At 50.0% G+C, this 26,408-nt stretch overlaps 1 protein-coding gene across 1 annotated transcript in view; it reads left to right on the top strand.

Moving 5' to 3' along the window:
* The window catches only part of PRKCA (protein kinase C alpha), a 393,808-nt gene that overhangs the window by 279,828 nt on the left and 87,572 nt on the right, over nt 1-26,408 (top strand). The window contains exons 6-8 of the mRNA XM_045986064.1: nt 24,135-24,291; nt 25,370-25,504; nt 25,760-25,856. Of these exons, the coding sequence (XP_045842020.1) occupies nt 24,135-24,291; nt 25,370-25,504; nt 25,760-25,856 (389 nt within the window). The remainder of the gene's footprint in view (nt 1-24,134; nt 24,292-25,369; nt 25,505-25,759; nt 25,857-26,408) is intronic.

Below are 26,408 nucleotides of genomic sequence, written 5' to 3'. Positions count from 1 at the left end.
AGACAGTCAGGGTCCCTTTTAAAACCAAGTCAAGCCTTTTTTCCTGGAATAATGAAGCAGGAACAGATGCGCGGCAAACTTCCTACAAAAGCGTTCCAGGTGGGGGTGCTGAACTTGGGGGACGTCGCATTGCAGAAAGTGTTGCTCGCCTCACCAGCTTCCACCCACTGGAGGCAGGGGACGTAATCAAAAGCAATGTCTGCTTCGCCGAACACCCCGCGGGAAGGTGGCGGGAGGAGGACTCTTGTTCTGGAAAATACCACACTGACATCTCCTTCCCCTTAAGTCGCGCTGCCTGCAGCCAGCCATGGCCAGAACGAAGGGTGGGCAGGACCTGGTTCTTACTGTGTATTGCCAGTCTCGGTCCATGGGCTGCGTGGGTGAGCACCCACGGAAGACTCTGTGGGTGGGCATCTCCCCTCGAGGGCGGAACGCGTGTGCACCACACTTTCTAACCAGTGTAGCGCAGCCTCATCGGTCTAATTCCCCACTACTCTGGATGACCCTGAAGCCCATTTCAGTCCCCCGTGAGAGCAGGAACTCCAATATCCTTAAAACCTTGAAGTTCTGAAGGATGCCCGTTATAATTTTGAAAAAAATCTCAGCACCCATTCAATGACCCTCTCTCCATGAAGAAGGAGTACCAGGGGGCCTGCATTCAGAAGATAAGGAAAGGTTTTTAGAGGACACTGTGCTCTTGGCTTTATGGTCACATCGATTGGGACCAACTCCCAGCTCCGCCGCTAATGCTCCGTAAACCTTAGGGATTGTTTCTCTGGGAAGACTTTTGTTGTGGCCACACTGAAGTTACACAGTGTGATGAACCAGCGTACGTCATTTATTGACACATTAACTCTTTCTGTAGGGACTTGTTCGTGATGTAACTAGAACCACTGGAGGACTCCGGTCGCAGCCAGGAAAACCTAACCCTACCTGTCATTTGCCTTTCCTTTACTTTGCCTACCAAGCAGGACCCAGGAATGCCCTGGAACCTGTGCTCTGAGAATGGAAAGAGCTCTGGGAAGGGAACGGTTGTATGTGAAGCTGAGAATATTAACCCTAAAGATTCTAACACCTTGTGCTCAGCTCGCTCAGGTTTGTTTTCCCCGTATGCAGATTCATACGAAGGCACTTCATTGTACCAACTCCGAGGGCCCCCGCAGCGCTGGCGTTCTGCTGCGTTTCTGCTCCGTTTCAGCTCCGTTTCATAGAGAAAGAGCTGATTGCTGAGGCCAACCAGTGTGTTCCCTCTTGAGGAACTGACCGAACTGGGGGCTCCAGCAAGTCTGCAACTGGATGAGGATTGCGAAGCGTTGGGCGTGGTGACTCTCAGACAAGTCGGAATGCAGGCGCCTTCCAGGGACCTCTTACTGGCAGTGATAGTCCCATTCAACAGAGCTCCTCTGGGTAAAGGGAAAGCAGATGTGTCCCCCACGTCCCTCCTCCTCCTCAGCCCACGAGGAGAATGGGGGGCAGTTTCCAAACCACCAGTGTGGCCCAAGCTCTTCGTTCTAGAGGTGAAAAAAAAACAAGGGAACATGACTGCGGGGTGTAGGCTGTGCGGGATTGGAAGGGACCAAACCAAACTTCAGCCCACTCATGGAGAAGGAATTGTCACTGAAAAGTCTGGGCTATCCGCTAGAACTCAAGGGTGGGAAGGCTGTGAGACCCCGGAAGCAACGAGCAGGAGAGATGAGCTTGCTTGTATCCCCTCTTCTATCTGTGAACTACTGTCTTTCATCCCATTCATGGCCAGCTGGGCTCTCCCCGAATTGCAGAAGACATGGCCCCGGACGGTCCTCCAGCTTTCCCTCTTACGGCTTCGTGTCTCCTACCACGTCAGGCACAACCCTAAGTCCCAGGGAAGGGATCCGTCGGCTCACTGCGGGTCGTGTGCTCATATCTAGACCGTGGCTGCAGCACAGGGTCACAGATAGGGGTGGACCGCAGTGGGGGAAGGGCAGTTAGCTGGACCAGGAGGCGGTACGGAGCAGAGAGGGTGACAGGCGACGCAGTAAGACCATACGGGGGCCGCCAGGGTCATGCAGAAAGTTGTCTGGGAGTAGGAACAGGGGCCAGGCTCCCGCCTTCCGCGTCGTTCCCTCTTCCCTTCAGCCACGCTGCTCGGCCACGGGTGACGGAAGACTGAAGAGCTACCTCGGTGTCTCCACGTCTGTACAAATGTTGGGTGTGACTCACAAGTCCCTTTTGAACAGAACGGATTCCTGACCTGGCCGGTTTCCAGAAACAGCCAAGGAGAAAGGAAAAGTGGATTTGGCTCGGTTGGTCGGGTCCAGCCGCCCAGCCCCTGAATCACCCCTTTCACGCGGAAGCCGTGAAACAGCCGTCCAGTGCCCCGTGCGAGTGGCGCTGCTGGGGGAGAGGCCTCGGGATGGCACCCCCAGGAAGCAGCGTTCTTTGAACGTGGCCCCCGTTAGGAGGCAGAAACAGGTGCCAGGAAGGTGGGGACAGTTGATGAGGGCCTGGGACCTGGACAAAACTCTCCAGCCTGCACCGTGAACCATGTGGCCCGGAATGACTCCCCCCCGGGGCAGCTTTTCTGCAGGCTGCGCGGCGTGCTTAGTCCCGGGGGCTCTGGGCCTGCCACCCCCAGGGCCTTGCTTTCAGGAGCATTTCCAACTGTGAGAACGAACTAGTTGGCAGTATGCTAACAATGCCTCTGGATTCTCAGCCTCTCCCGGTGGGGGAAGCCAGGTTACCTTCCATTCAGCAGGGGAGAGACAAAGCAAGGTACATTTTATCCATGAATCACTGCCATTCATCTCTCCCACGGTTGGCAGATTGGTGTGTCTCCTGCGTGGTTTTTCGGCTGTAGTGATTATGCTCAGAATGACAGGTCCCCCCTCTACTCTGTCCTCCCCAAAGCTCTTGGATCTCAAACGCCCACCTCTTGAGGCCCTCCTGGCATCTTCATCCCGTGGCTCGTCTTTGACCCAGGAGCCCCACAATGCTGACTGCCTTCCTGCTGAATCTCCCGCTGGCGGTCTTTCCTGCTCCGTGGCTGCCGTAACCCCGTGGCTCTCCAGTTACACAGGCCGCTTGGTTATTTTACTGGATGAAAAGCCTAACACCCGACAGACTCAGCCCCAGTCTTTTTCAGAAATAATTTAGTCCCTTGCTAGGTTTGATACATATGGTGACATTGGGGTGGTCACCCTGGACAGATGGACCCGGTCAGAGAGATCCCCGTGGTAATAAGAACGTCTAGCTTTTCCAGGTGAAAAACTCTTAGCCCTGACATCACAAGTTTAATTAACGTTTGTGTGCAGCTTTGTATTTTCAGATTAAAGACTGCAGTGATACAGCGAGTAGACCGGGGGCAGGGGGGCAGTGGTTTAGTATATTTTAGCTCCCTCTCCAAAGCCTCCAGAGGCAAAGGCTAATGGACTGTTGTCTCCATGAACCCCCGAGAGCTCCCTGGAAATACATCCCTCAGAATCAGCTCTGACCCCTTTCTTGGTGATCACGAATGTCTGGGAGGATCATTGCTCCTGCAGCGGGGTGGGAAGAGCCCTGGGATGGGACTGTCCGTTCCCTTCCAAGTGGCTGATGGAAGAAGTCGGGCTGTTGCCGGCTGCCCAGATGTCCTGCGCGATGCTGAGCCCACGCATTCCTGGCAGGGCAGGCCGGCAAAGGCCTCCAGGAGATGGGGCTCTCTCAGGCTTCTAGCAGGAACAAATTCCTGCGCGTCCCCAGCCTCAAAGGTTTCTGCACCCAGCTCCTTGTGTAAAGGGGATAGAAGGCTGATTTCACTTGGTTTTGTCTCTTGAAGAGGCAGCTACTTTGGGGGTACATCCGCCACACTGATGTGAATGCTTATGATTTTATTAGCAGCTGCCTTGGAGCCAGGCCTGATTTAATTTAATTTAATCTCCTAGGTTATTTTCAGTTCAGCTCAGTCTATTTTAAGCACGGATGAAGGGGAAGTAATCAGACGGAGGGGGCGGAGGAGGGAGGGGCAGGGGGTACCTTCCGTTCCCCTCCCTACTTACTCAAGCTTAACCCCGCTGGAGAGAAATGGCGTGGTGGAGACAGTCAGCCCGACCAACTTCTCATTCTTACCCTCTTCATCTCTGGTGTTGCCTTGTTCCTCAGAGAAAGCATCAACTTGGCTGGGGCAGGGCCAGGGGGCGGTGATAATTATGCAACCAGAAGCACAGATGAAGCCGTCTTGTCTAGCGTCAGGAGAGAAGCGAGTAGTGGCACCTTCCCCTGGCCCGCCCCTACTCCTCTGAGCAAACCGCAACTGTCATGGTGCCCTTACAGCTCTTCCTCTCTAGGGCGCTTTGATGCCCTGGGTTTGGGAGTTGGGGAGGCAGGAGTCTGGGGTCTCCCAGATGGGCGGTTTTCTAAAGGTCAGTACAGTAGCCAAAAGCTCCCCCTCAGCGAGACCCCGAACCAGATGTGTCAAGACCTCGAGCTTGCGTGCCAGCCATGAGCCCAGGAGCCGCCTCCCCAAGGCCACCCCATCATCCCTGCCCCAGGGGGGCCCTGAAGGTGTGCCTCTGGTTTGGTACCAGCAGTGATCCGAGAGCAAGAGAGACCTAGCCCAGTTTTATGTGCTATCCCTGGAGATGGAAATTTCTCTCCCCACCGCAGTGTTGCTCCCAAGCCCCCAAGGCCTTTATGTTCACTCATTTATGTGTTTAATTGATTTACCTTGCAGAATCCCTACACTTGCAAGGGTGCCTGGCACATAGTAAGTCTCAGTGAGCGTCCACAGGATGGTGGGTTTTATCCCGGATGACGCTGGTGATAGACAAGAATTCAGTTACTCCTTATTTTGTGCCAAGCCTCATGCCAATAGCTTTACCTGCACAAGCCCAATCAATATTACAGTTCCTAGGGAGCGCCATTCTCCTTCTCTCGAGTTTATGGATGAGGAAATGGCTTAGGGGGTTCGGGGACTTGGCCGGTGACAAGGTAGAGCTGGAACTTGAGTCCCGGGAGTATTTCCATTCTGTGTCCTGGGAGTTTCCATGAGAACAGGACCGAAAGATTCGGGTGATGACTGATGGATCCCTAGTGGGAAGGTTGGTTTGGATCCTGCCATCCATGGCTTGCAGAGTGGAGATGCCCTGAGAGTTAGCATTGCCTGGTTTGGGGTTGGGTATAGTAGGAATGGCAAGAGGTGGGGAAGGGGGTGTCTCTGGTGAGCCAGGTACCCTCCGTGACTCATTGAAGTCAGCCCAGTGGGCCCATAAGTGCTTCCCCTTGCCAGTTTTCTCCAAGCATGACGCTTTTCCGTCCACGGATTACTGCTCCCACCGCAGGCCTCCTGAACCCAATTCTCCAGCTGTGAAACCTGCAAATCTCTGTTGTGAATGACTTTTCCCAGGTGATTCGCATGCATCGTAACTTTTGAGAACTACAGCTGTGGGTATTTCAAGTTCTAATCTTGTAGGAGGTTAGATTTACTTAAAAACCAAAACCAGTATCTGTATGTTTGGAATGGCGTTGGGGATAAGTCATCAAAACCAGAGCACCGCATTACCCGAAAGAGATGTGCATGTGGAAATGGGGTAGCATCTCGGGGCAGGGGAGAGGAGGCAGCTAATTCTGGCCTTCCATTCTGAAAGCCCCAAGATTCCCTCGTGGTACCAGTCAGAGGCAGCCAGACCCCCCAGAGACCAGATCCAATGCAGGCTTCTCACTACAGGGCACCAAGACATCAGCTTGTTAATTTATAGGGAGAAATAAAACTGTCCTTGCATCTGTTGGCTTGATCAGAGCAGCCCCTATGGTCCGGTTAAGACCCCCATGAAGGCAAATCACAATGAACCCGTTCTGTAGATTCTGCATGTGAAATACTGTCCCGTAGACCACACTTGGCAGAAATCCACTGGGGGAACGCCCCCTTTCCCCGTAAACAGTCCTCAGGGGACCCAGAACTCTGCCCAGTGAACATAGAATCATAATGGAGTTAGATAAATGTTTCAAGTCACCAGGCTGAGATTTCACATGTCTCTCAAGACAGAGGCAGCTGTGCTTCTGGGGCCAGAAGTGCTGGAGGTTCAACACCCAGACGCTGGTCCCTGGACCGGTCTCACAGACACTCCTGAGGGCCGCCTTGGTGCCTCTGCTCCCGCTCTCTTACTTGAATTTAGTCCTGCGGGATACAGGCTGGTCTCATCAGTCTAGGAATCCTCCGTCTCCTTGAGCAGATGTCCCAAGCCCTGCCGGGAGCCAGTGTTAAGGGCCCGGTGTTGGTTCATTACCAGAGAAGACTCTTGCTTCCCTCATGGCTTTGTCCCCGAGGGAGGGGAATCCCTTCATTATGGCTCCACATTTTAACAAGTCCCTTTACCTTCATCCTTTACAAAAATGCCTTCCCTGGGATCTGATTCCCTTTCAGATGATCTGTCCGAAGTAACCCCAGCACAGGAGCCGCGTTTATCTTAGAGCAGGTTCTTAGCCTCCAGTGTGTGGCTGCTCCCCAGCCCCACACCAGCTCTGGAGGGGGATCACAGGCAGAATTTTGTATCTATCTACTGGGAGGGAGGGAGGCCACAGCCATCATCTCCAACACGTCCTGAGATCCCCCGTATTTAGGAATTCTAGGATGAAGGGCAGTACGCAGGACCTTTCACTCCCTGTGCCATATCCAGGCCAGGAACCTAGAACTTGGGACAAAAGTGATACCAGGAAAACAAAGGCATATAAATATGTGCTATGAAAAATCGGTTTGCAGGCAGCTGACGTTTGAGGTGGAAGGAATCTTCAAGATTTCCTAGGCCAACCAATCCCATCGCTTTCCAGACAGATTACATGCTCCACTGGAGACTGCCCAGGAAAGTGAGCTGTGGGCAGAGCAGGCTGGAGACGGGCTCTTTTTCCCCTGTGCTCCTCCGACCCCGGCCTCCGCTGTCCTTCAGGTTCTGCTGGAGCATCTAAAGGTTTAGTTAACATCAGAGCTGGAGGTGAAATGGCCAAGAAGATGATGTAGAACTGAGTTCAACAGCTCCAACCGCGGCGTGCAAAGGACAGACCCCAGTGGGGCAAGCCCATGGAAAAGCTCCCCACGGAGCGACAGGGGACAGCATGGAAGCTGGAGTAGAGTGTTTGCCAGGAGAAAGGATGGTGAGCAGCTTAGATTCAAACCCAGAGAAGCCCAGAGGAATTTACCCCTCTTGCCATTAACCAGGCTTTCTAGGAACAGTGACATTGCAGGATCTGCTTAAAGGAATCAGTAGATTTCTCCCGTGCGTTAAGGTGCCCTGCTGAAACGCAGTCTCTTTTGTGTCCCTCTGGAACATTAGGAAGGCCTAGGAAAAGACAGAAACCCACAGCTGAGACTGACAAACTGCTTCAGTCTTAGAGAAGTTTCTATGGACTATTAGCCTGATGGGTCTGCATTCAAAAAAAAAAAAACCAAAAAACAAAACAAAACAAAAAAACTATTAATGGTCTGGCCATACTTGGTGCACGATATACAGCAAAGCCCCATGCACCTGAAGGAAAACAGGCAGATTCTTTATGTTTCCCTTTGCTCAGAGAAGCAGGGTCTTCAACAGCCCAAAAAAAAAAAAAAAAAAAAAACCTGGGAGGCAGCCCTTTGATTTCAAGGAGCCAAAATCCGGTTCTCTCTCATCATCCCACATAGGGTAGCTTCCAAAAGAAGAGAGGGTTGGCCGTAGGAAGGGACTGATCTTGCTGGATTCTGTCACGAGGCTCCTGAGCCCCGTGTGTGAGGCCTAGCGTTTGGGTGGGCAAGTATGAAGAACCCCAGCGTCCGTGGGATTTTCACTTTAAATGGACGCCATCGCCTCAGTGCATGAGTGAGTACCACGCACTGTGAAAGGGACGTGACGTCCCCTGGGCCCAGCACAGACACAATGACACGGGTTGGGAGCCAGGCCACATCTGTCTGAGTGCTGGGTTGGTTTGGACGGAAGAGAGCTCACCAGTATCCAAGTAGACAGTGGGCAGAACCGATGGGGATCCAAACATAGTGTCTGTTGGCAAACACCAGGTCCGGATATAGCTTTCTTCATAGATCCCTCTGAATATAGCTTCAACCACTGAAAGTGAGTAAGGAAAGAAAACATACACATAACATGTAACCCATGCAAACTGTATATTGAGGGGGCACCCGGCTGGCTCCGTCGGTGGAGCGTATGACTCTTGATCTCAGGGTTGTGAGTTTGAGCCCCACACTGGGTGTAGAGATCACTTAAAATTTTTTTTTTAATTTAATAAAATATATATTGAGGAATAAAGAAAAGGGAGTATTATGGAGAACATATTTAAAGGTAAATTGCTAAATAAATAAATAAGTAAATAAATAAAGGTAATTGCTGAGGGGACAAGGACTACAAAGCATTTCAGAAAGCTGTGTAGAACCTTCTGTCAAACGCAGTACAGCATCTCCAGAAAACAAGAACGGGAAGCCATTCGGACAAATAGGTTGAGACGCAAGGAAGATGAGACTTTTTTTTTTTCAATGGCGGGGATATATACAAAGAGCTAGATAAGATGAAGGGAAGTGGGCAAGTAAGAAATGCCCGCAAACAAACTTAAATTGTACTAACATGATTAAAATAATCATGGAAGAGTCAAGAGCAGAGGTGGCATTGTAGAAAATCAAATCAGTACTGTGAAAGAATCCTGAGGAGCTCTTCCAGAATGCAAGCAAAAGAACGAAATGAATGAGAGATGGGATAATAAAATGGAAGACAGAACAGACGATTGGAGAATCATAGTGTTGTCCCAGGGATGAAAGAAGAAAAATTGAAACGGGAAGCAGTAATTCCATACAATAGGAACAAATTTATGGAGCATTCAAACTACCCTATCCCAGAATAATTAATGGAAAGAAGGAATGTTCTGGAACATTCCTTTTTTTCCCCTTCAAGTTTTTATTTACATTCCAGTTAGTGAACATAGAGTGTAATATTAGTTTCAGGTGTAGAATTTAGTGATTCATCCACTCTAGAAAATTCTTTTTTTTTTTTCATTCTAGAACATTTTTTTTTAAGATTTTATTTATTTGTTTATTTGCCAGAAAGAGATCACAAGTAGGCAGAGAGAGAAGGGGAAGCAGGCTCCCCACTGAGCAGGGAGCCCAACGAGGGGCTCGATCCCAGGACTCTGGGATTATGACCCAAGCCAAAGGCAGAGGCTTTAACCCACTGAGCCACCCAGGCACCCCTCATTCTAGAACATTCTTATCACAAAGCAAACAAACACCTTTCCTTCAGGATGTATAGGTTACGTATTAAGAAAACAATAATCAGGTTGCCATTAGACTTCTTATTGTATGCAGAACAAAATTTGAAGAGGAAAGGAAGCATCACTTTATAAAGCTTGGAGAAACAAAGTTTGTTGTCCTAGAATTTCTAACCCAGCCAAACTGCCATTCACACAGCCCATTCTCAGATATGTAAGGTCTCAAAACATACGTCCCCCGCGTGCCTTTCTGGAAAGTCATTTAAAGGCAAGCTAAAGAGGACTGCAAGATAACATAAAATTAAAAGTTCAGGAATGGGATAGTCCTAATAACATGGGGACAAGTAGTAAAGATTAAAATCCATTGAGCATACAATTGTCGAAAATAATGTTTGACAACTGTCCGTCATACACTACAATCTGCCTTCGGCTCAGGTCATGATCCCAGGGTCCTGGGATCGAGTCCCGCATCGGGCTCTCTGCTCAGCAGGGAGCCTGCTTCCTTCTCTCTCTCTCTCTCTCTGCCTGCCTCTCTGTCTACTTGTGATCTCTGTCTGTCAAATAAATAAAATCTTAAAAAAAAAAAAAAAAAGAAAAAGAGGAATGCAAACAAAACACAATGTAACAAAAGACTGAAAGCAAATGACAAGCCAGCATTTCAGCGTGGAGGTTAGGAATATCCTGGAAGCTTGGGCACCTGCCTGGCTCAGTCAGTAGAGTGTGTGACTCTTAATCTTGGGGTCATGAGTTCAGGCCCCGGGTTGGGCGTGGAACCTACTTTTAAATAAATAAATAAATAAATACTAGAATCTGGCTACCTGTGTTCTGGCCCCTCCCCCGAAGCTGGGTCACCTTGTGGTAGGTACCCCTTCACCCCTCCAAACCTCAGCTTCCCCATCGATAAACTGGATACCAAGTTGGGTTATTATAGGGATTAGTTAATGTGTTCAAAGTTCTAGGCATTTCCTCAGGCACATACCTGTGCTTACAAATATTGGGGATCAAGTAACAGCTTTAAACTGTCCGTAGGTTTCAGATTGGGTTGTTGGGTTTTTTGTTTTGTTTTGGTTTGGTTTTTTTTGTTTTGTTTTGTTTTGTTTTTTGTTTTTTTAATAAAACTTCAGCTATATTAAAAAGATGTATACTTTGTAGGAGAAGAAAAAAATATTTTTCTACCTTTCCAGGTTCTTAGCTGGGGCTCTATTAACAAAAGATAGATTAACAAGAAAAAATATATACACATTTAGGGGCGCCTGGTGGCTCAGTGCTCTAAAGCCTCTGCCTTCAGCTCAGGTCACGATCCCAGTGTCCTGGGATCAGAGCCCCGCATCGGGCTCTCTGCTCAGCAGGGAGCCTACTTCCTCCTCTCTCTCTCTGCCTGCCTCTCTGCCTACTTGTGATTGCTGTCTGTCAAATAAATAAAATCTTAAAAAAATTAAAAAAAAAAACCCAAAGTCTAATATGATGAAGAAAACGGCCTAATACAAACCAGCCGAAGCCACGTGATCCCGTGGAGAAGACAGGCCTCCTTCCACCAATGTCACTGGGAAAGTTGCGTAAAGACTCGGAAGAAAAAATATTAATTAGACCGTGCCTCACACGGCATACCAAAATAAACTTCAAATGAATTTAAAAGTTACCCATCAAAAAGAACGAAATAATAAAAGAAAACATAAGTGAATATTTAGCTAATGTCAGGGTAAGAATTTTCTCAACATAAAAGAAATGGAAAACATAAAGGAAAGGTCTGACAGATGGAACTGTTTAAAAGTTGAACTTGTGTGTTTCTAGAAGCATTGTGAATGAGATCTAAATGCAGTTTGCGGCAAATAGGACAAGGGCTATTTACCAGTCATTGACGTCTAAGGAGCTCCTCTGACCTGGTAAGAAAATTCTTTGGCACCTCATAGGAAACTTGAACAAGGAGCTAAAGTCAAAGAAAAAGAAATACCAATGACCAAAATAACCGTACGGGAAAACAAGAAGTTCGACCTGAAAAACAAGCCAGACAGAATTACAATGTTATTTTTTGCATTTTTCAATCACACCCTTGGCAAGACTTGGGTAGGACTTTGGAGGGAATAATTAGGCAACATATGTCGAGAGTCTTGAATGATCTTGCATTCTTTGATTCACTTCTAAGAGTGTGTCCACAGGGGGAAAAAAAAATCAGAAATGCAGACGAATGTTTGTGCAGGAAGGTAATCAGTTGCTATGTTACTTATGGAGGTGAAAAATTTTACACTACACAGACAGCCCCAAGCAAGGGATTTGTTGAAGAAATTATGATATAAAGCAGGACGTTGGGCCTTTAAAATGTTTTCAAGGCATGCCTTGTTATTTTATAAAGACAGGATCTAGAACTGGATTCACAGATATGAATTCTATACAAATAAATATTTCAGTAGAGCTCCACACAGAGCAAAGGGCCTGGCAGTAAATAGACCAATATTACCAACAGTGCTTCCCTCTTACAAGAGAAGTACAGATTATTTAAATTTTCCTCTTTATACTTTTATGTATTTAAATTTTTGTGTGATGAGTGTATCTATTACTCACATGGGGGAAAAATTAGTATTTCTTAAAATCTTACTGTGTTTATCAGAATCATTTCAGTCTCCCATTACTTGGAAAATACTATTTTTCTCACAACCACATCCCATTTCCTTTCAGAACATCAAGGTTATAGAACTTTAACAGAAGTATTTATTGTCCACTAACTACAAGAGAAAAAATAGTGAAATATTTATGGTCTTTTTCCAAGGACCAGATGTTGCTTCCTCATCTCAGACCATAAGCCTCCAGATTCTCTCTGCTAAGTTTTTTCCCAGGGGCACTTTGAAAAGTTGCTGACACATGGGTATAAATGGCCACTGGCTTTACAGGGACAGAAATTACATCCTTATCACCACACAGTGAGTCTCAGCAACGAAACAGAACATTCAGGAAACGGGTCCTAAAATGGGAGCTGACTTATGTCCCCAAATCCAGGTTTCTGTATGGGCTCTGGGAAGTAGGACAGGGGTACTGAGCAGGTGTACTTTTGGTGCATCTCTTTCCTTTTTGTCTTTGTCAGCAAAGGAACAAGTAATACAAAATGAACGGGTCCTATCTTCTTCTTCTTCTTCTTTAAAGATATTATTTATTTATTTGACAGACAGTGATCAAAAGTAAGCAGAGAGGCAGGCGGGGGATGGGGGGGGAGAACAGGATCCCCGCTGAGCAGAGAGCCCGATGAGGGGCATGATGCCTGGACCCTGGGATCATGACCTGAGCGGAAGGCAGAGGATTTAACCCACTGAGCCACCCAGGTGCCCTGGGTCCTATCTTCTTAACATGGAAGAGATCAAATTCAAGATTTGGTGGGATTCAGCACAGAGGGCATAAGGAGACTGGACATGGCATAATTAGTACAAAGGGATCCCTGCTGAGCAGCTCCAAGACTCCCATTTTGTCCACAGAATCGCAGTCCATCGTTGTTCAGTCGTTCCCTGTTGTTGGTGACACATTTGCGTTTCATTTCTGAAATCTTGAGAGGTTCTGCGTGGTCCCTTTTCCCCAAGCATAAACAGCCCTTTCAGGTATGTTATCCCGGGAAGTTGGAGCTGCTTTACATGCCCTTTAAATGCTTGATGACGCTTTCTTGAGAGCATCTAACATTTTTGTTTAAAAGTGCGTGACTCCTTCGAGCCTGCTGGGTTTTTCCTTGTCTGAGAGTCCCTCCAAATGGACACTTTCTGTACTGCAACCAGAAAATACGTGCGAGCATTCCTATCTTGCTTTAGCTTTTCAGCCAAAGAACAAGAACCCACTGGGCCCTGGTAGGTGTTGCCTTGCCCTCTGCTGACCCTGGGGCAGGGGTGGAGGAGGGTGAGGGGAGACACCCAGTAGGGTAAGATCCACCCCTGCCTGCAAGTTGCTCTCGGTCTATAAAGATGAAACTCAGTGGCCTGGGCTGGCTGCAGAGTAGAAGTTCCCAGAAGATGAGTCTTGTGCCAAGATAGGGGCCCGTAGCCCCGGTGTGGATGGAGGTGTGTGCTCCGGGGGCCCAAGGATGGGGCAGCAGGAGCCCAGAAGCATGGGGGAAGGGTTGCGTGGAGGTTCGTGTACTTAGCGAATACTTACCGAGTGCAGACCAGGTGCTAGGCAAGGCAGGAGAGGGTTAAAATGACTAGGAGCGAAGTCAATGGCCTCACTGGTGTGGAATGGGTCTTTTGGGTTATACAAGTACTAGATGTGATCGGGTGGGTGGGTTAGTTAACTGGTCAGAACAGATAACTAGCTCCTGAGTCCTACCACCAGGCACAAAGGGGATAAGCGTCAGAGTATAGAGCGTCTCTAAAATTTGGATAGAAATGTTAAAAGAAATTACAGAGAATACAGGCTATCAGCCTTGTTCTCTGTATTGGGAGCTTCAAAAATTCAACATCACACAATTGAATATCTCTCAGCTCCATTTTGTCGGTAGAAAAATGGGACGTTTTATCTCTCCCATCTCAGCGATTCTGTTGACTCAGTCTGAGTGGTGACACTAGGGCCTGCCCGCCATGATCAGCTCCCATCGAGCCTATCCGATCTTGGCTGCTGACTTTAAAGTTTGCTCCTCCCACCAGACTGAGCTCGACAGCCAGTGGGCACCCAGGATTCCGCACGCACGTTCCGGCCGGTGGAGAAGCGTGTGGCAGCCGTAGCTGCCATGACCTTGGACGGACCACCTGACCTACACTCCCCTCTAAGAGTAGCTTCCAGCCAGTTTTCATCCCCATTGCCAGCACCTCTCCCAGTTCCCAGACCTCTTCCAAATCCCCGGCCAGTGCAGGAATCCACGGAGAGAAATGCTGCCTGTCCCGTGCACACAAGTTCTGGAAGAGTGTGGAGACAGGAGGGAGATCCCTCAGTCCTTGCAGAACAAAGCCCTTAAGGCATGCAGAGGTCCCCCACCCAGGCCCGTGGATGCCCTACGCTCGTCATAAAAGCTGTCATGGCAGGCCAGCGGGGTTTATGGCTTCAAGAGAATAAAGGTTGTCTAGCCCAAGTGTTAGGTTGGACCCGTCTGTCACTCAGCGAAAAGTCGTGCACAGCAGGAACGTGACTTGGAAGACGCTCCCCTCCGAGGCCACCTTGGTCCCTTGCTCTGTGGTGATCCTTCTTGGCCGGCCTGACGGGACCCGTGCTGGCCTGCCCACTGTCACCTGGGACACGCCACACCTGTGCCACCGCCTCTCTCAGAGGCTCCAACTCCGGTCCCCTGAGCTCAGAACCTTGCCTACTGCTAGACAGCTTGGCCATCCCCAAAACATCTCGCGGGAGGGGCACTCTGCAAGTCCTGTTCCGGAAGCAAGCTGTCACCCCACCAGCTTCCCTTCAAGATTTGCCAAGCCGTTCTGGCTGCTGGTGCAGAACTGGCTTGTAGCGACGTGAGGAGACTGGCAGCCTCTCCGACACGGTTTTCTCCTTGTCACGTCGTCAGAAGAGGCCCCAAGTGAAGGCGAAAACAAGCCATGAGAACAGGGTGTTCTTCCTGGTAATGTGACCAGGGAAGTGTAATCTAGAGGAAACCTCAGGACTTGGTGATGTGGAACATCGTTCTGAGCTGGTGGGATGAGGGTTTGTCCCCCTTTTTCTACCCGATCCAGCCCGTCTGGCCCTTAAAGTGCTCCTGAACTGAGCACCGAGGCTGTTGTCAGGGGGGTGACTCATTGGGACAGGCCCTTAGCTACAGCTGGGTTGACCAAGGAGAGGGGTCTCTCCCGTGCCAGGCTGTCCTTAAACAGACAAGCCTCTCTGCAGTCCCACATTCCTCTAAAATTCCAATTTCCCAGCAGCTGTTGCATAAAGAATGGCCCCCCTGATGTTTTATTGTGCTCCCTGTTTGCACTTGGTCCTGGGGAGGAGCCGGGGTGTGGAACAGGCTGGAGGGGCATGAACAAGGTGGAGCTGGCCATTTACTGCCGGACATGGTCAGATCAGAGGCTCCCGGCGGGAGGCTGCGAGTCAGGTTTGTGTAGGAGGGCAGACGACTGCGCTAGAAAAGCTTCATGTGCCTGGGGGAAAAGAAAGCAAGTCCGCCTAAGAGATGATGGCTCCCAGAGGTTCTGCAGAGCCGTGGACAGTGGCAGGTCTAGTTCCTGTAGATGACACACCCGCTCCTCTGCTCCAGTCCAGGCCCCCACCCAAGCTGTAGGACAAAATCCAAGCTGAAGAGGCTCAGATTAAAGCAGAAGGAACCAGAAGGAAGCACAGCCTTCACTGGGAAGTAGAGGCTCCTTTTCCATGTCACATTCTCCCCAGCCTGTTGTAGAAGTGGTGAGACGGTCTGTCGACTCTGCATCAGGGATCAGTAAATTATGGCTCGAGGACCAGAAGTGGCCCTCAGCCTGCGGTTTTTAAATCAAGTTTTATTGGAACACACGGTGATCATTAGTCTACCTGTTGTCTCTGGCTCCTTTTGCTCTGTACCCTCAGGCTACGGTAGTGGGGATGGAGGCTTTGTGGCCTGCAGAGCCCTGAGTATTTACGATCTGTGCCTTTACAAATGTTTGTTCCCCTGCTCTGCACTGACCGCTGCACCTGAATGCAGAAGCTGCCCGGGGAGGACCGAGTGGAGGGCAATGCTCAGGCCCCAGAGTCAGGACTCCTTTGCACTCTTTCTTTTTCTTTCTTTCTTTTTTTTTTTTTTTTAAGATTTATTCATTTATTTGAGAGAGAGAGAGAGAGCAGTGGGGAGGGACAGAGGGAGAGGGACAGAGAGAGAGTCTTAACCAGACTCTGTGCTGAGCAGGAAGCCTTGATCCCAGGACCCTGAGAGCATGCCCTGATCCTGAGATCCTGAAATCCTGGATCCTGAGATCATGACCTGATGTGAGACTTGATCCCAGGACCCTGAGATCATGACCTGAGCCAAATCCAAGAGTCGGACGTCTAACTGACTGCACCACCCAGACACCCCTCTTTGCACTCTTGCCTCCCTCATTCACTAAATGCCTGACCTTGAGCAAGTTATTTAACAACCCAGTGCCTCAGTTTCCTCATTGGGAAAATGGGCATCTGAGTCATTATTTCACAGGGGTGTTGTAAAGCTTACGTGAGCAGGTGTTGTAAGGCACATGGAAATCTGTCAATAAACCTATTTTCATTGAGATATAATTCACATGCTGTAAAGTTCACCGTTTTAAAGTATCCGATTTAGAGGTTTTCAGCATCTTTACAGGATTGTGCAAACATCCCCACTAATTCTAGATCGTTGTCATCATCCCAGCAAAAGCTCCTAAATGGTACCTATCTATGCTGGGCTGGATAGTGACCATGCAAAGACATCAGGTCCCAACCAAGTTGTCTCTACACATGAGCTTCTTTGGGGAAAAGGGCCTTTGTAGATGTGACATAGCACAGAATCCTGAGATGGGGAGACGATTCTGAATGAATGAATGGAGGAGGAGGAGGAGGAGATCTTTCTATCCACAGGTGATCATATCTTTCTAAGAAGTTGTGAGTCTTCAATTCTCTGGAGGACGGTGCTATGGCTGTCTAATAATACATCAGAATTCTCCGGGTTTGCTTGAAGATACCACTCGTGGATTTGGGGAACTCCTGTCACTCTGTTTGCCTGATACTAAATGACACCAGCTTCCTCGGACCCCAGGCCCTACCCCCTCGCCCCCCCGCTCATTGTCTGCACTCGCCTGTCCTCCAGCATTTTTGCACTCCCATTTCTTTTGCTATTGGTAACTTCACACAAAGAAGAGTCTGTATGGTTTTGTTTTACTGTAGTGTCAGAAAATGTAATTTTTTTGCTCCTGCATGATATGGGGTGGGGTGGGATTAGAGAATTTTGTTTATTCTTGTTTCTGCCGTAGAGGCAGGGTGGAGGTGGTGGGGAGGGCCACAGGGTCGGCACATGCTGAACAATCCTGGCTTTTACAGCGAGCCTTTGTTTGGAGCCTCTGTCCTTGTTGTTGGCCTGTGAAGCAGAAGCCATGAACAAGGATGCTTGCAGAGAGCGGGGAAGGGCACTAAAAATAGAGAATTATTTTCTAAAGCAGAACACGTTATTTGAAGGGCCATGTTGTCCTTGAATGCGGAGGCACTCGACTTTTGTGTGCACCGTTGAACAATGTTCCCATACAGATTTGAACTCTGACGGGCAGGGTTACTACGGGTCAGCAAAGACAAGTCCAGTCTGCGGGCAGAGGGCTTACAGCGGGGTCCGCAACGAAGCTTTTCGTGTGTGTCGTGCATGAATCCTTCAGAGCCTCTGCAAGCTCGGGGCCTCGCCAGAGTGCCCTAAGGCGGCCTCAGAGTGAGGCTGAGGATCTACAGGGAGGCGGGGAGTTGGTGGGGAGGATACAGTGGATGACTTCAGCTCTGTGGGCCCTGATCTAGCGTTTATGTTAGGTGGCGAGCTCTGGGTGTTTATTATTATACAACATAACTTATGCCACATACATCCCCTGGATCAGGAGACCATTCTCTGCATGGATCAAGGATTGCACTGATTTTTTTTTTTCTTTTTCTTTTCTTTTTTTTTTTTTTAAATCCCAAGCTATTTTGGAACAATTAGGAACTGACTATTGAACTCTGGCCTAACCCTGAGGTCTGGAAATTCCAGTACTATACGAACTAGCCTTTTAACATACCAGATTTCTTTACCCTGAGGAAAGTGCCTTGCCCCTCTCCCCCAGACCAGACAGGAGGCCTGGATGAGGATGATAAAGACAGCAAACACATATTAATGTGATCATTAGTAATGGCGGCAAATGCTTCCGTAACACTCCGTTCGTTCCAGATCACCTTCGAAAACCTTTACAAATACTGACTCACTTCATCTTCACCACAGCCCTGCGAGATAGGCCCTCGTGTTGTTCCCATCTTACAGATCAACAGACTGACGAGTGGGCTAACTTGTCTGAGGTCACACAGCTGAAAAGTGGTAGAACAAGGATCCGAACCCAGCGGCCCACGCTGTCAGCCGTTGTTAGACTGGCCCCTTGAGAAGACGTTGGCCGCCATCTGCAGCTTCTGTCCAAGTGGAGTGAGCCTGACTGTCACTGTGTGTCCTCAGACACACACCAGACCGTCACTGGACAGTCTTTGTGGGGATGGCTCGCCTCTCCCTGAGAAGGCATGGCGATCACCGCTACCCTTCCCCATCCAGCAGTCCTGGGGCAAAATCCCTGGTTCAGGCCTCTGTTGGCTGTGCCGTCCACCAGAAGGCGTCCCTGCTGTGGACTCCTGGGCTGGGTAAGGCCGCCTCCGGGCTCCGGGGGAGTCAGCTCGCCCGTGGGGCTTCGTGCCGGGCAGTGGAGTGGGCAGGGACTCGGTGGTGCTCCCCCGCTGCCCCCGCTGTGTTTAGAGACCATCGGCCTCTCCGATCTCCAGCCCACATCATAGGGCTTTTCCCCAAAGGAGTCCCATCCTCAAGAGGTTGCACAGCAGCCGAGGTTTCTCCTGTCTTGAGTCTGTGGGTCCAAGCATGCGGCTCTCGCAGAAGATGGGAAGCGGTGAGCCGTGGGACCCGTGCCAGGTCCCAGGTCTGTTCTCAGACCCGCGATGCAATGGTCACCTTCCTCTGTGCCTCCGACTCGGCCCAGGCTTCCCACGAGGGGCAGGAGATGACGGCGAGGACCCCACTCCTGCTCCAAGGCTTCCTGCGGGTCCTGAGCTGACGTTAGAAAGCGTTCCATGACGTGGTGAGAAAGATACTCCCTTCCCAGTTTTCCTTCATTGGTTGTAGTGGAGAGAGGGACTCCACGGGGGGCCAGAATGTCCTTAACACTCGGCCTGCTTTCGTCTCCCCTTTGTGGTGGAGAAGAGCCGGCCTCAGGCAAGAGTGTCCGCTGGAAGGAAGGACCTGTTAGATGCTCACCGTCTCTATTTTTATGGTTCCTTTCTCCTTAGAGCAGACAGTCTTGTTTTCCATTTATCAGAGGGACACATCTCCTTTTTATTTCTTTTATTTTTTTTTAATTTTTTATTTTTTAAATTACTTCTCAGTATACCAGAATTCATTGTTTATGCACCACACCCAGTGCTCCATGCAATCCGTGCCCTCCAAAATACCCACCACCAGGCTCACCCAACCTCCCATCCACCCTCTGCCCCTTCAAAACCCTCAGGTTGTTTTTCAGAGTCCATAGTCTCTCATGGTTCATCTCCCCCTCCGATTTCCCTCAACTCCCTTCTCCTCTCCATCTCCCCATGTCCTCCGTATTATTTCTTATGCTCCACAAATAAGTGAAACCACATGATAATTGACTCTCTCTGCTTGACTTATTTTCTCACATTATTTTTATTTATTTTTTTAAAGATTTCATTTATTTATTTGACAGAGATCACAAGTAGGCAGAGAGGCAGGCAGAGAGAGAGAGGAGGAAGTAGGCTCCCCGCTGAGCAGAGAGCCTGATGCGGGGCTTGATCCCAGGACCCTGGGATCCTGACCTGAGCCAAAGGCAGAGGCTTTAACCCACTGAGCCACCCAGGCACCCAACATTTCCTTTTTAAATGTTGAGTGTCAGGGGTGCCTGGGTGGCTCAGTCAGTTGAGCGTCTGATAGATTTCAGCTCCAGTCTTTTTTTTTTTTTTTTTTTTTTTTTTTTTTTTTTTTTTTTTAAAGATTTTATTTATTTATTTGACAGAGAGAGGGATCACAAGTAGGCAGAGAGGCAGGCAGAGAGAGAGGAGGAAGCAGGCTCCCTGCGGAGCAGAGAGCCCGATGCGGGGCTCGATCCCAGGACCCTGAGATCATGACCCGAGCCGAAGGCAGCGGCTTAATCCACTGAGCCACCCAGGCGCCCCTCAGCTCCAGTCTTGATCTCAGGGTCGTGGGATGGAGCCCCACATCGGGCTGATGCTGGGTGCAGGGTCTGCTTGGGGCTCTCTCCCTCTGCCCTTTCTCTCTCTCTCTCAAAGAAATTTTTAAAAACCCACATAAATGTTGAGTGTTAAAAAGTGGGTGAATTTGGCGGGGGGTGACTAATGTCCTGAGTCCTTAAGAGATGCCAGTGAGGCAGGGGGAAGGACCACACTTCGAGAACGATGGCCAGGTGCACTGGATGGCAGGGGTCCTGTACTGCTCACCTGAGAGGCTTCGAAGATGCTCGTGCCTGGGCCTCCACCTGGACCGATGACATCAGACCCCGTGGGGCTACAGACTTCCGTCCTGGACCGCTGCTCATGCACAGTTTCCCCAGTGGACCCAGTGGCCATCACCACCACCCCGCCCGCCGACCCTCCGTCCCATTGCATTCTCTCCCCTCTCCTGCCTCTCACCCTTCCCATCCACCACCACACGTGTCTGGCTCTTCTTTTCTCTGCCTGAGCTTCCCCGCACTCCCCCTGTTAGTGACGCCCTCCAGGACTGCGGCTCAGGTTAATGACCCCGCCAGTCCCACGCAGCTACAACCATGTTAGAAAATTTCCACGTCATGGTGTTCTTTGTGAAATTTGCTTGCCGACTGTCAGTCCAGTTTCTGAGCATCTCAGCCTGCACGGTTGTGCTCTGTGCCAGCGACCTGTAGCAACGACAGTGAGAATAACCATTACTGGGCTCTCCGTGTGTGCCTCCCCTGTCCTCTCACTTTACACGAATGAACATACAGAATCCTCCCAGGGAGGTACCATTTCTCAGAGGCAGAAACCGAGGCACCGGGCCGTTACGGTTCTTGCACCAGGGTTTTGGCACCACGGAGTGACAGAGCCGGAATTCAGGCACAGGCAGTCTGGCCCCAGAGCCCACGATCTGAGCTGATTGGGGCCCCCAAGTCCGCCGCGCCCTGGCATGTGATGAGTCCGTCACTCATCGGGCAGGCTGTTCTCGGCTGCACTGGGAAATTGCAATTTGGACCCACTGTCTACTTCAGTGACATTTGGAATTGATAACTCTTTTTATTTTCCACTTCAATCATTATCGCTCCGTAGGAAGCCCACAGCTTTAAGTCCCATCAAGACTGTAACTCATCACCATTCAGAAGAGATCAGCCTTAAATGATGTTGTGTGTGCCGGCTGTCAGGACCAGAAATTGAGGATGAAAAAGCCAGCACCCACAATCATGCTGTAACTGGCAACACTCTTCACGGCCCTGTCTGCTTCCCCATTAGTTTATCTGGGCTGTGGCCTCCCTGGTAGACATTCCAGGCTTTTTCTGCCTTTGACAAAGGATCTGATTCTCATTCCAGGGCTTAATTGGAAAGAGACCTCTGGCCCCTTCCCATTCCTCGTGGGAGCCCTCTATTTTTATGCTCAAACTTTTCATCTTTTGCGGTACTTGGGTTGCTGTTTTAGGAGACTGGATCTTCTGCATTGTACTGGGAAACCTTCTGCATGAGCTTGAAGGAATTCTCAGGCAGCCAGGTCCCTGGGAGACTTTCAACTCCCTGCAAAGATTTTGACATTGTGGGCAGTGGGGGACTCTGCAGAGTAAGCACTCACGTCATGGCATCCTTTCCCCCTCCGTTTTCCAGTCCACTCACTGTCTAAAGCACGTTCTGCAGAATTATTTCATTTGCTTACCCCAGCAATCCTGTAGCTGGGAATGGGCCCCTCTTCCCTTTTCTAAGGGAAGAAACAGAGGCTCGGGAACTTACATTTCCCATTGCTTGGGAGTACGTGAGGGGGGCAGGATTTGAAAGCAGGTGTGCTGACCTGCAAAACCCAGCATGCTTGCTTGTGTTCTACCCTTTCCCAGTTGGATGAGGTTAGATATTATCGGGGGGAAAAGTCCTTGGAAAGCGTAAGTGACTATGAGGAACAGAGCCGTGGCTTCTCCATGGCTAGTTGATGTGAGCCAGCCCAGTCCCCACTCAGACCATTTGGATACGGTCCTCTCTGTCACCTGCCTGCGCTAAGGCTTCCAGACAAGGAGGGTGTAAGGCCATTCGCCAGCAAGTGTGGACACTCCATGTGTCCCCAGGATGTAATGGGTAGTGCTGGTCTGTGACTTCTCTTAGGGCAATGTCCAGGGACCCAGTCTCTTTCACATCCTTCCATCCCCTCCTCTGTCTCTGCCCACTGCCAACCCCAGCACCTTCTAAGGACGTCATCTCACAATCACCCTAAACTGATGATCTCTACTGAGAGGCTTGAGGAGTGTGTCCCCAACTCCACCCCCATGCATCAGAGTCAGGCTTGGTAACACAGACCATGGCGGCTGCCCTTAGAGTTCGGACCCAGTCAGTGTGGTGCCGGCGCTGCTGGTCCAGGGGCTATACGGGGAGAACCCTTAGATGCGTACTCATGGCGTCTGGCTAATTAGGGACCCGGGTGATGGGAAGCGTCAGCCATGTTGGGGAAGATGCCATCGGAAGATGGTGAGGAAGACATTTGGGGTAGGCAGACTCAGGCTTTTGTCCCTTCTTATCCGGGTGATAGAGAATGACTTATCTCATTTCCGTGCAGTGGCGTCACCCGCTCCCACGGAGGCAACAAGACCCTGTTGGCTGCATCTCTGAGCACGCCACCCTCTGTTGTTGAAGCGGGTTGAATCCTCCTCATTTTGGATTCCTGTCTGAGTGCGTCTCGGTCTAGGGTGTGCGTTGGAATCATCTGGGGGTCTGGTTAAAATGAGAATGCTGAGTTTGTAATTTTGGGGTGGGGCCTGTGATTCCCCACGTTGATGAGTGCAGAGCTGATGTCCCAGGTGCCGCTGGTCTGGGGACACGTGTGCACGTCGTAGAACAGGGCCTAGCCCAGCGGTGGGATATATTCTGGGTTACAGCTGTATGTGCTGATGGCTCCTGCGGCCCATGGGGTCACCTGGGGAGCTTTTTTTTTTTTTTTTAAAGATTTTATTTATTTATTTGACAGAGAGAGATCACAAGTAGATAGAGAGGCCGCAGAGAGAGAGAGAGGGAAGCAGGCTCTGCTCAGCAGAGAGCCCTATGCGGGACTCGATCCCAAGACCCCAAGATCATGACCTGAGCCGAAGGCAGCAGCTTAACCCACTGAGGCACCCAGGCGCCCACCTGGGGAGCTTTTAAGGACGTGGGCCACACCCCTCAGGGGTTCTCAATCAGTTGTGGGCCCTGCACATTTTTTTTTTTTAGATTTATTGATTCATTTGAGAGAGGGAGACCAGGGGGAGGGGCAGAGGGAGAGAGAGTCACAAGCAGGCTCCCCGCCGAGAGCAGATCCCCATTTGGAGTTCTATCTCCTTGAGTTTGCAACCTGAGGCAAAACCAAGAGTTGGACACTTAACTAACTGCATCACCCAGGTGCCCCATGAGCACTAGGATTTTTTTTTTTAAGATTTTACTTATTCGTCTGAGAGAGAGAGAGAGAGAGAGAGCATGCACACAAGCAGGGGGAGGGAGAAGCAGGCTCCCCACTGAGTAAGGAGCCTGATGTGGGACTCAATCCCAGGACCCTGGGACCATGACCTGAGCTGAAAGTGGACACTTAACCAACTGAGCCACCCAGGCGTCCCAGCGCTGGGATTTTTAAACCCCCTCCCGAGAGACTCCAGTGTACATCCAGACTGGAAGTCACTGGCCCTCGCAAAGAAAAGAGATGGATCCTTTCAGAAGCCCCGGTGATGCAGTGCCTTGGACTAGGCTGGCTGGTTGCTGGGAGGGTGGGGGAGGGCGGGAGGCACACGACCAGTTCTGGAGAAGGGCTGCAAGCAGCACCCGGGGTTCTTGTTTCCAGATTCTGTTGTGGCAGCTTTGGGGAGGGACCCAGGCTTTGGCATTTCTAATCTGAGGTGTCCAGGCCAACACAGTGTCTCAAGGCTTGACCCCAGGGCCCGCATGGGGCCCGTTATCTGGGCAGCAATGACAGCAGGCAGCTTTTCTCCTATCGAAGATCAGAGGCTTTGGGTCGTCACCTCCTCTCCCTTTAAACACCATCTTGACGTCTCTGTCATCCAGCTTGGTCTTGACACAGGCCACTTGACAACCCAGGTCAGTTCTCTCTTTATAACACTTGATCTTCTTTCCTTTTCTCTTCACAGTACGCGATGCAAAAAATCTAATTCCTATGGATCCAAACGGGCTTTCAGATCCTTATGTGAAGCTGAAACTTATTCCTGATCCCAAGAATGAAAGCAAACAGAAAACCAAAACTATCCGCTCCACATTAAACCCCCAGTGGAATGAGTCTTTTACGTTGTAAGTTTTGTCTTCTCTTCCCGGTCGAATTCCCTCCCCCACACATCACAAACCTGCCCACCTCCCCCGGAGAGATAATGAGGCAGGCCTGTTGGAAGTGTCTTTAAACATCACTTCATTCCTCAGACTTCTCCAGACCACTGCTAAGGCTCCCCGCTGTTGTCACGTGCTTCGGTGGATGGTGACCAAGTACCCAGTGCAGGCCCCAAGTTATTATCAATACCTGCTGTGTACCAAAAATGGCATTTATGTTGAAGATGATGTCAAAATGTATAAAGCGTGTCCCACTTCTTGGTGGACTTGAGTTCTTTTGAGCGTTCTAGGAGAAGGAAGGTAAAAATGTGAATAATAATTTGTAAAACAAGGAATACAGCAGTCACATGATGTTGCCCCCGAAATGGGACAATCATCCTCACCTTTAAGCAGGGAGGACTTCCTGGAGGAGGTGGCATTTAAAATGGGGGTTAAAGGAGTGCCAGGATTTCAGAGGCAGAGAGGGTAGAAGAGACAGCAGGAAGGAGGCCATGAGAGGGGAGGGAGTGGCAGAAAACCCCCAGGGGGTAAGAAGGGACTGCCTGTGACTGAGCACAAGCCAGTGGTCCTCCTTGCAGACGAGAACACGGGAAGTGGTTTCTCCGTGGATGACCAGCAACGTAGTTCTTTTGCAGAGAACAGACATAGGCAAGTTTAGAAGAGGGCCGGTTAGTAAATACTTTGGACTTTCTGGGTCATACAGTCTGTGCTGCAGCCACACAACTGTGCCGTTCTGGAATCAAAGCAGTCATAGACCGTACATAAACAAGATCCCAGGGCTGTGTTCCTGTGAAACTTTATTTACAAAAACAAGCGGCAGGCCAGATTTGGCCTGTGGGTGTTGGTTTGCCAACCGCTAGTCTAGAGCTTTGGCTCCTGGGGGCTGGTACTGTGTCAGCAGTGGGGAGCCCCAGGAAGTGAATTGAATATACTATTGGTTTTTTTCATCTCGGACTGCTATCATGACCTTGGGGTTTGGCTCCCAAGAAACCATGGTCTACATAACCACGTGTGTGTGCGCCCGCACACTCTTTCTCTTTTGTAGCAAATTAAAACCTTCGGATAAAGACCGACGGCTGTCCGTAGAAATCTGGGACTGGGATCGAACAACAAGGAATGATTTCATGGGCTCCCTTTCCTTTGGAGTCTCGGAGCTGATGAAGATGCCGGCCAGCGGATGGTAAGGCTGCCCAAAGTTGAGTATGTACGTGTCAACCAAAGGTTGATATTCTCAAAAACGTTAGAGCCCTTGGTGATTCAGCAGACAAACCGGCTTCCATCCAAAATGACCATTGACTGTGAGGTTATCTGGCTATAATGTCCCCTCCAGACCCATTTCAGAAACAGCCAGTCCAGAGGTTAAAGGTGTGAGTTGCTGTATCTGTGGTACAATCCCAGCGTTCCTAACTCTCCTCCCCCTCCGTGTCCCCCAAAGGTACAAGCTGCTTAACCAAGAGGAAGGTGAGTACTACAATGTGCCCATTCCAGAAGGGGATGAAGAAGGCAACGTGGAGCTCAGGCAGAAGTTCGAGGTGAGAACGTCCGCGAAATTACGGAACCGCCTTTCCTTTGGGAAGCTTGGCCTCAGGCTGGGCCCGAGTCTTGTGGTCACACGTGCTGGAGGACAGAATTTAAGTGTTCACTTTCCTCTTTATTTAAAAACAGAAGCGCTGCACAATCCCCTCCCTTTGCAAGCTGCGTTGACATGCTAGGCCTATGATCGTGGTGCAAACAGGGACTAGAGCCATCCCAGAAATAAGCCTGGTTGGTTTCTGCATAAGAAATTGGCTGGCACGTCAGCGGGGAGACAGGCCAGGTTCCAAGTGCGGGATTCTCATTAGAAAGAAGAGCTGCGCTTCTCCAAATGGCAGGAGGACATTTTGGCATTAACTCAGGAGGTGGTTTGGGTGTAATTAAGCTCTCGGGCCGGCATCTTCATTTCTGCTCCAGATCTGGAGAAAAGGCCAGCACTCTGTCTCCTTCCCGTCGAGTGTCGGTGTTTGCCTTCCGTCCCAGGTTCCTCTGTCTTCTTTCTCCCTCCGCCTCTGCCCTCCCTACCTCCCTCGTTGTCTTTGCTCTATCCA

This window comes from Meles meles, chromosome 18, assembly GCF_922984935.1.
Source record: "Meles meles chromosome 18, mMelMel3.1 paternal haplotype, whole genome shotgun sequence".
NCBI classification, from domain to species: domain Eukaryota; kingdom Metazoa; phylum Chordata; class Mammalia; order Carnivora; family Mustelidae; genus Meles; species Meles meles.
This window is presented reverse-complemented; position numbering and strand designations above follow the sequence as displayed.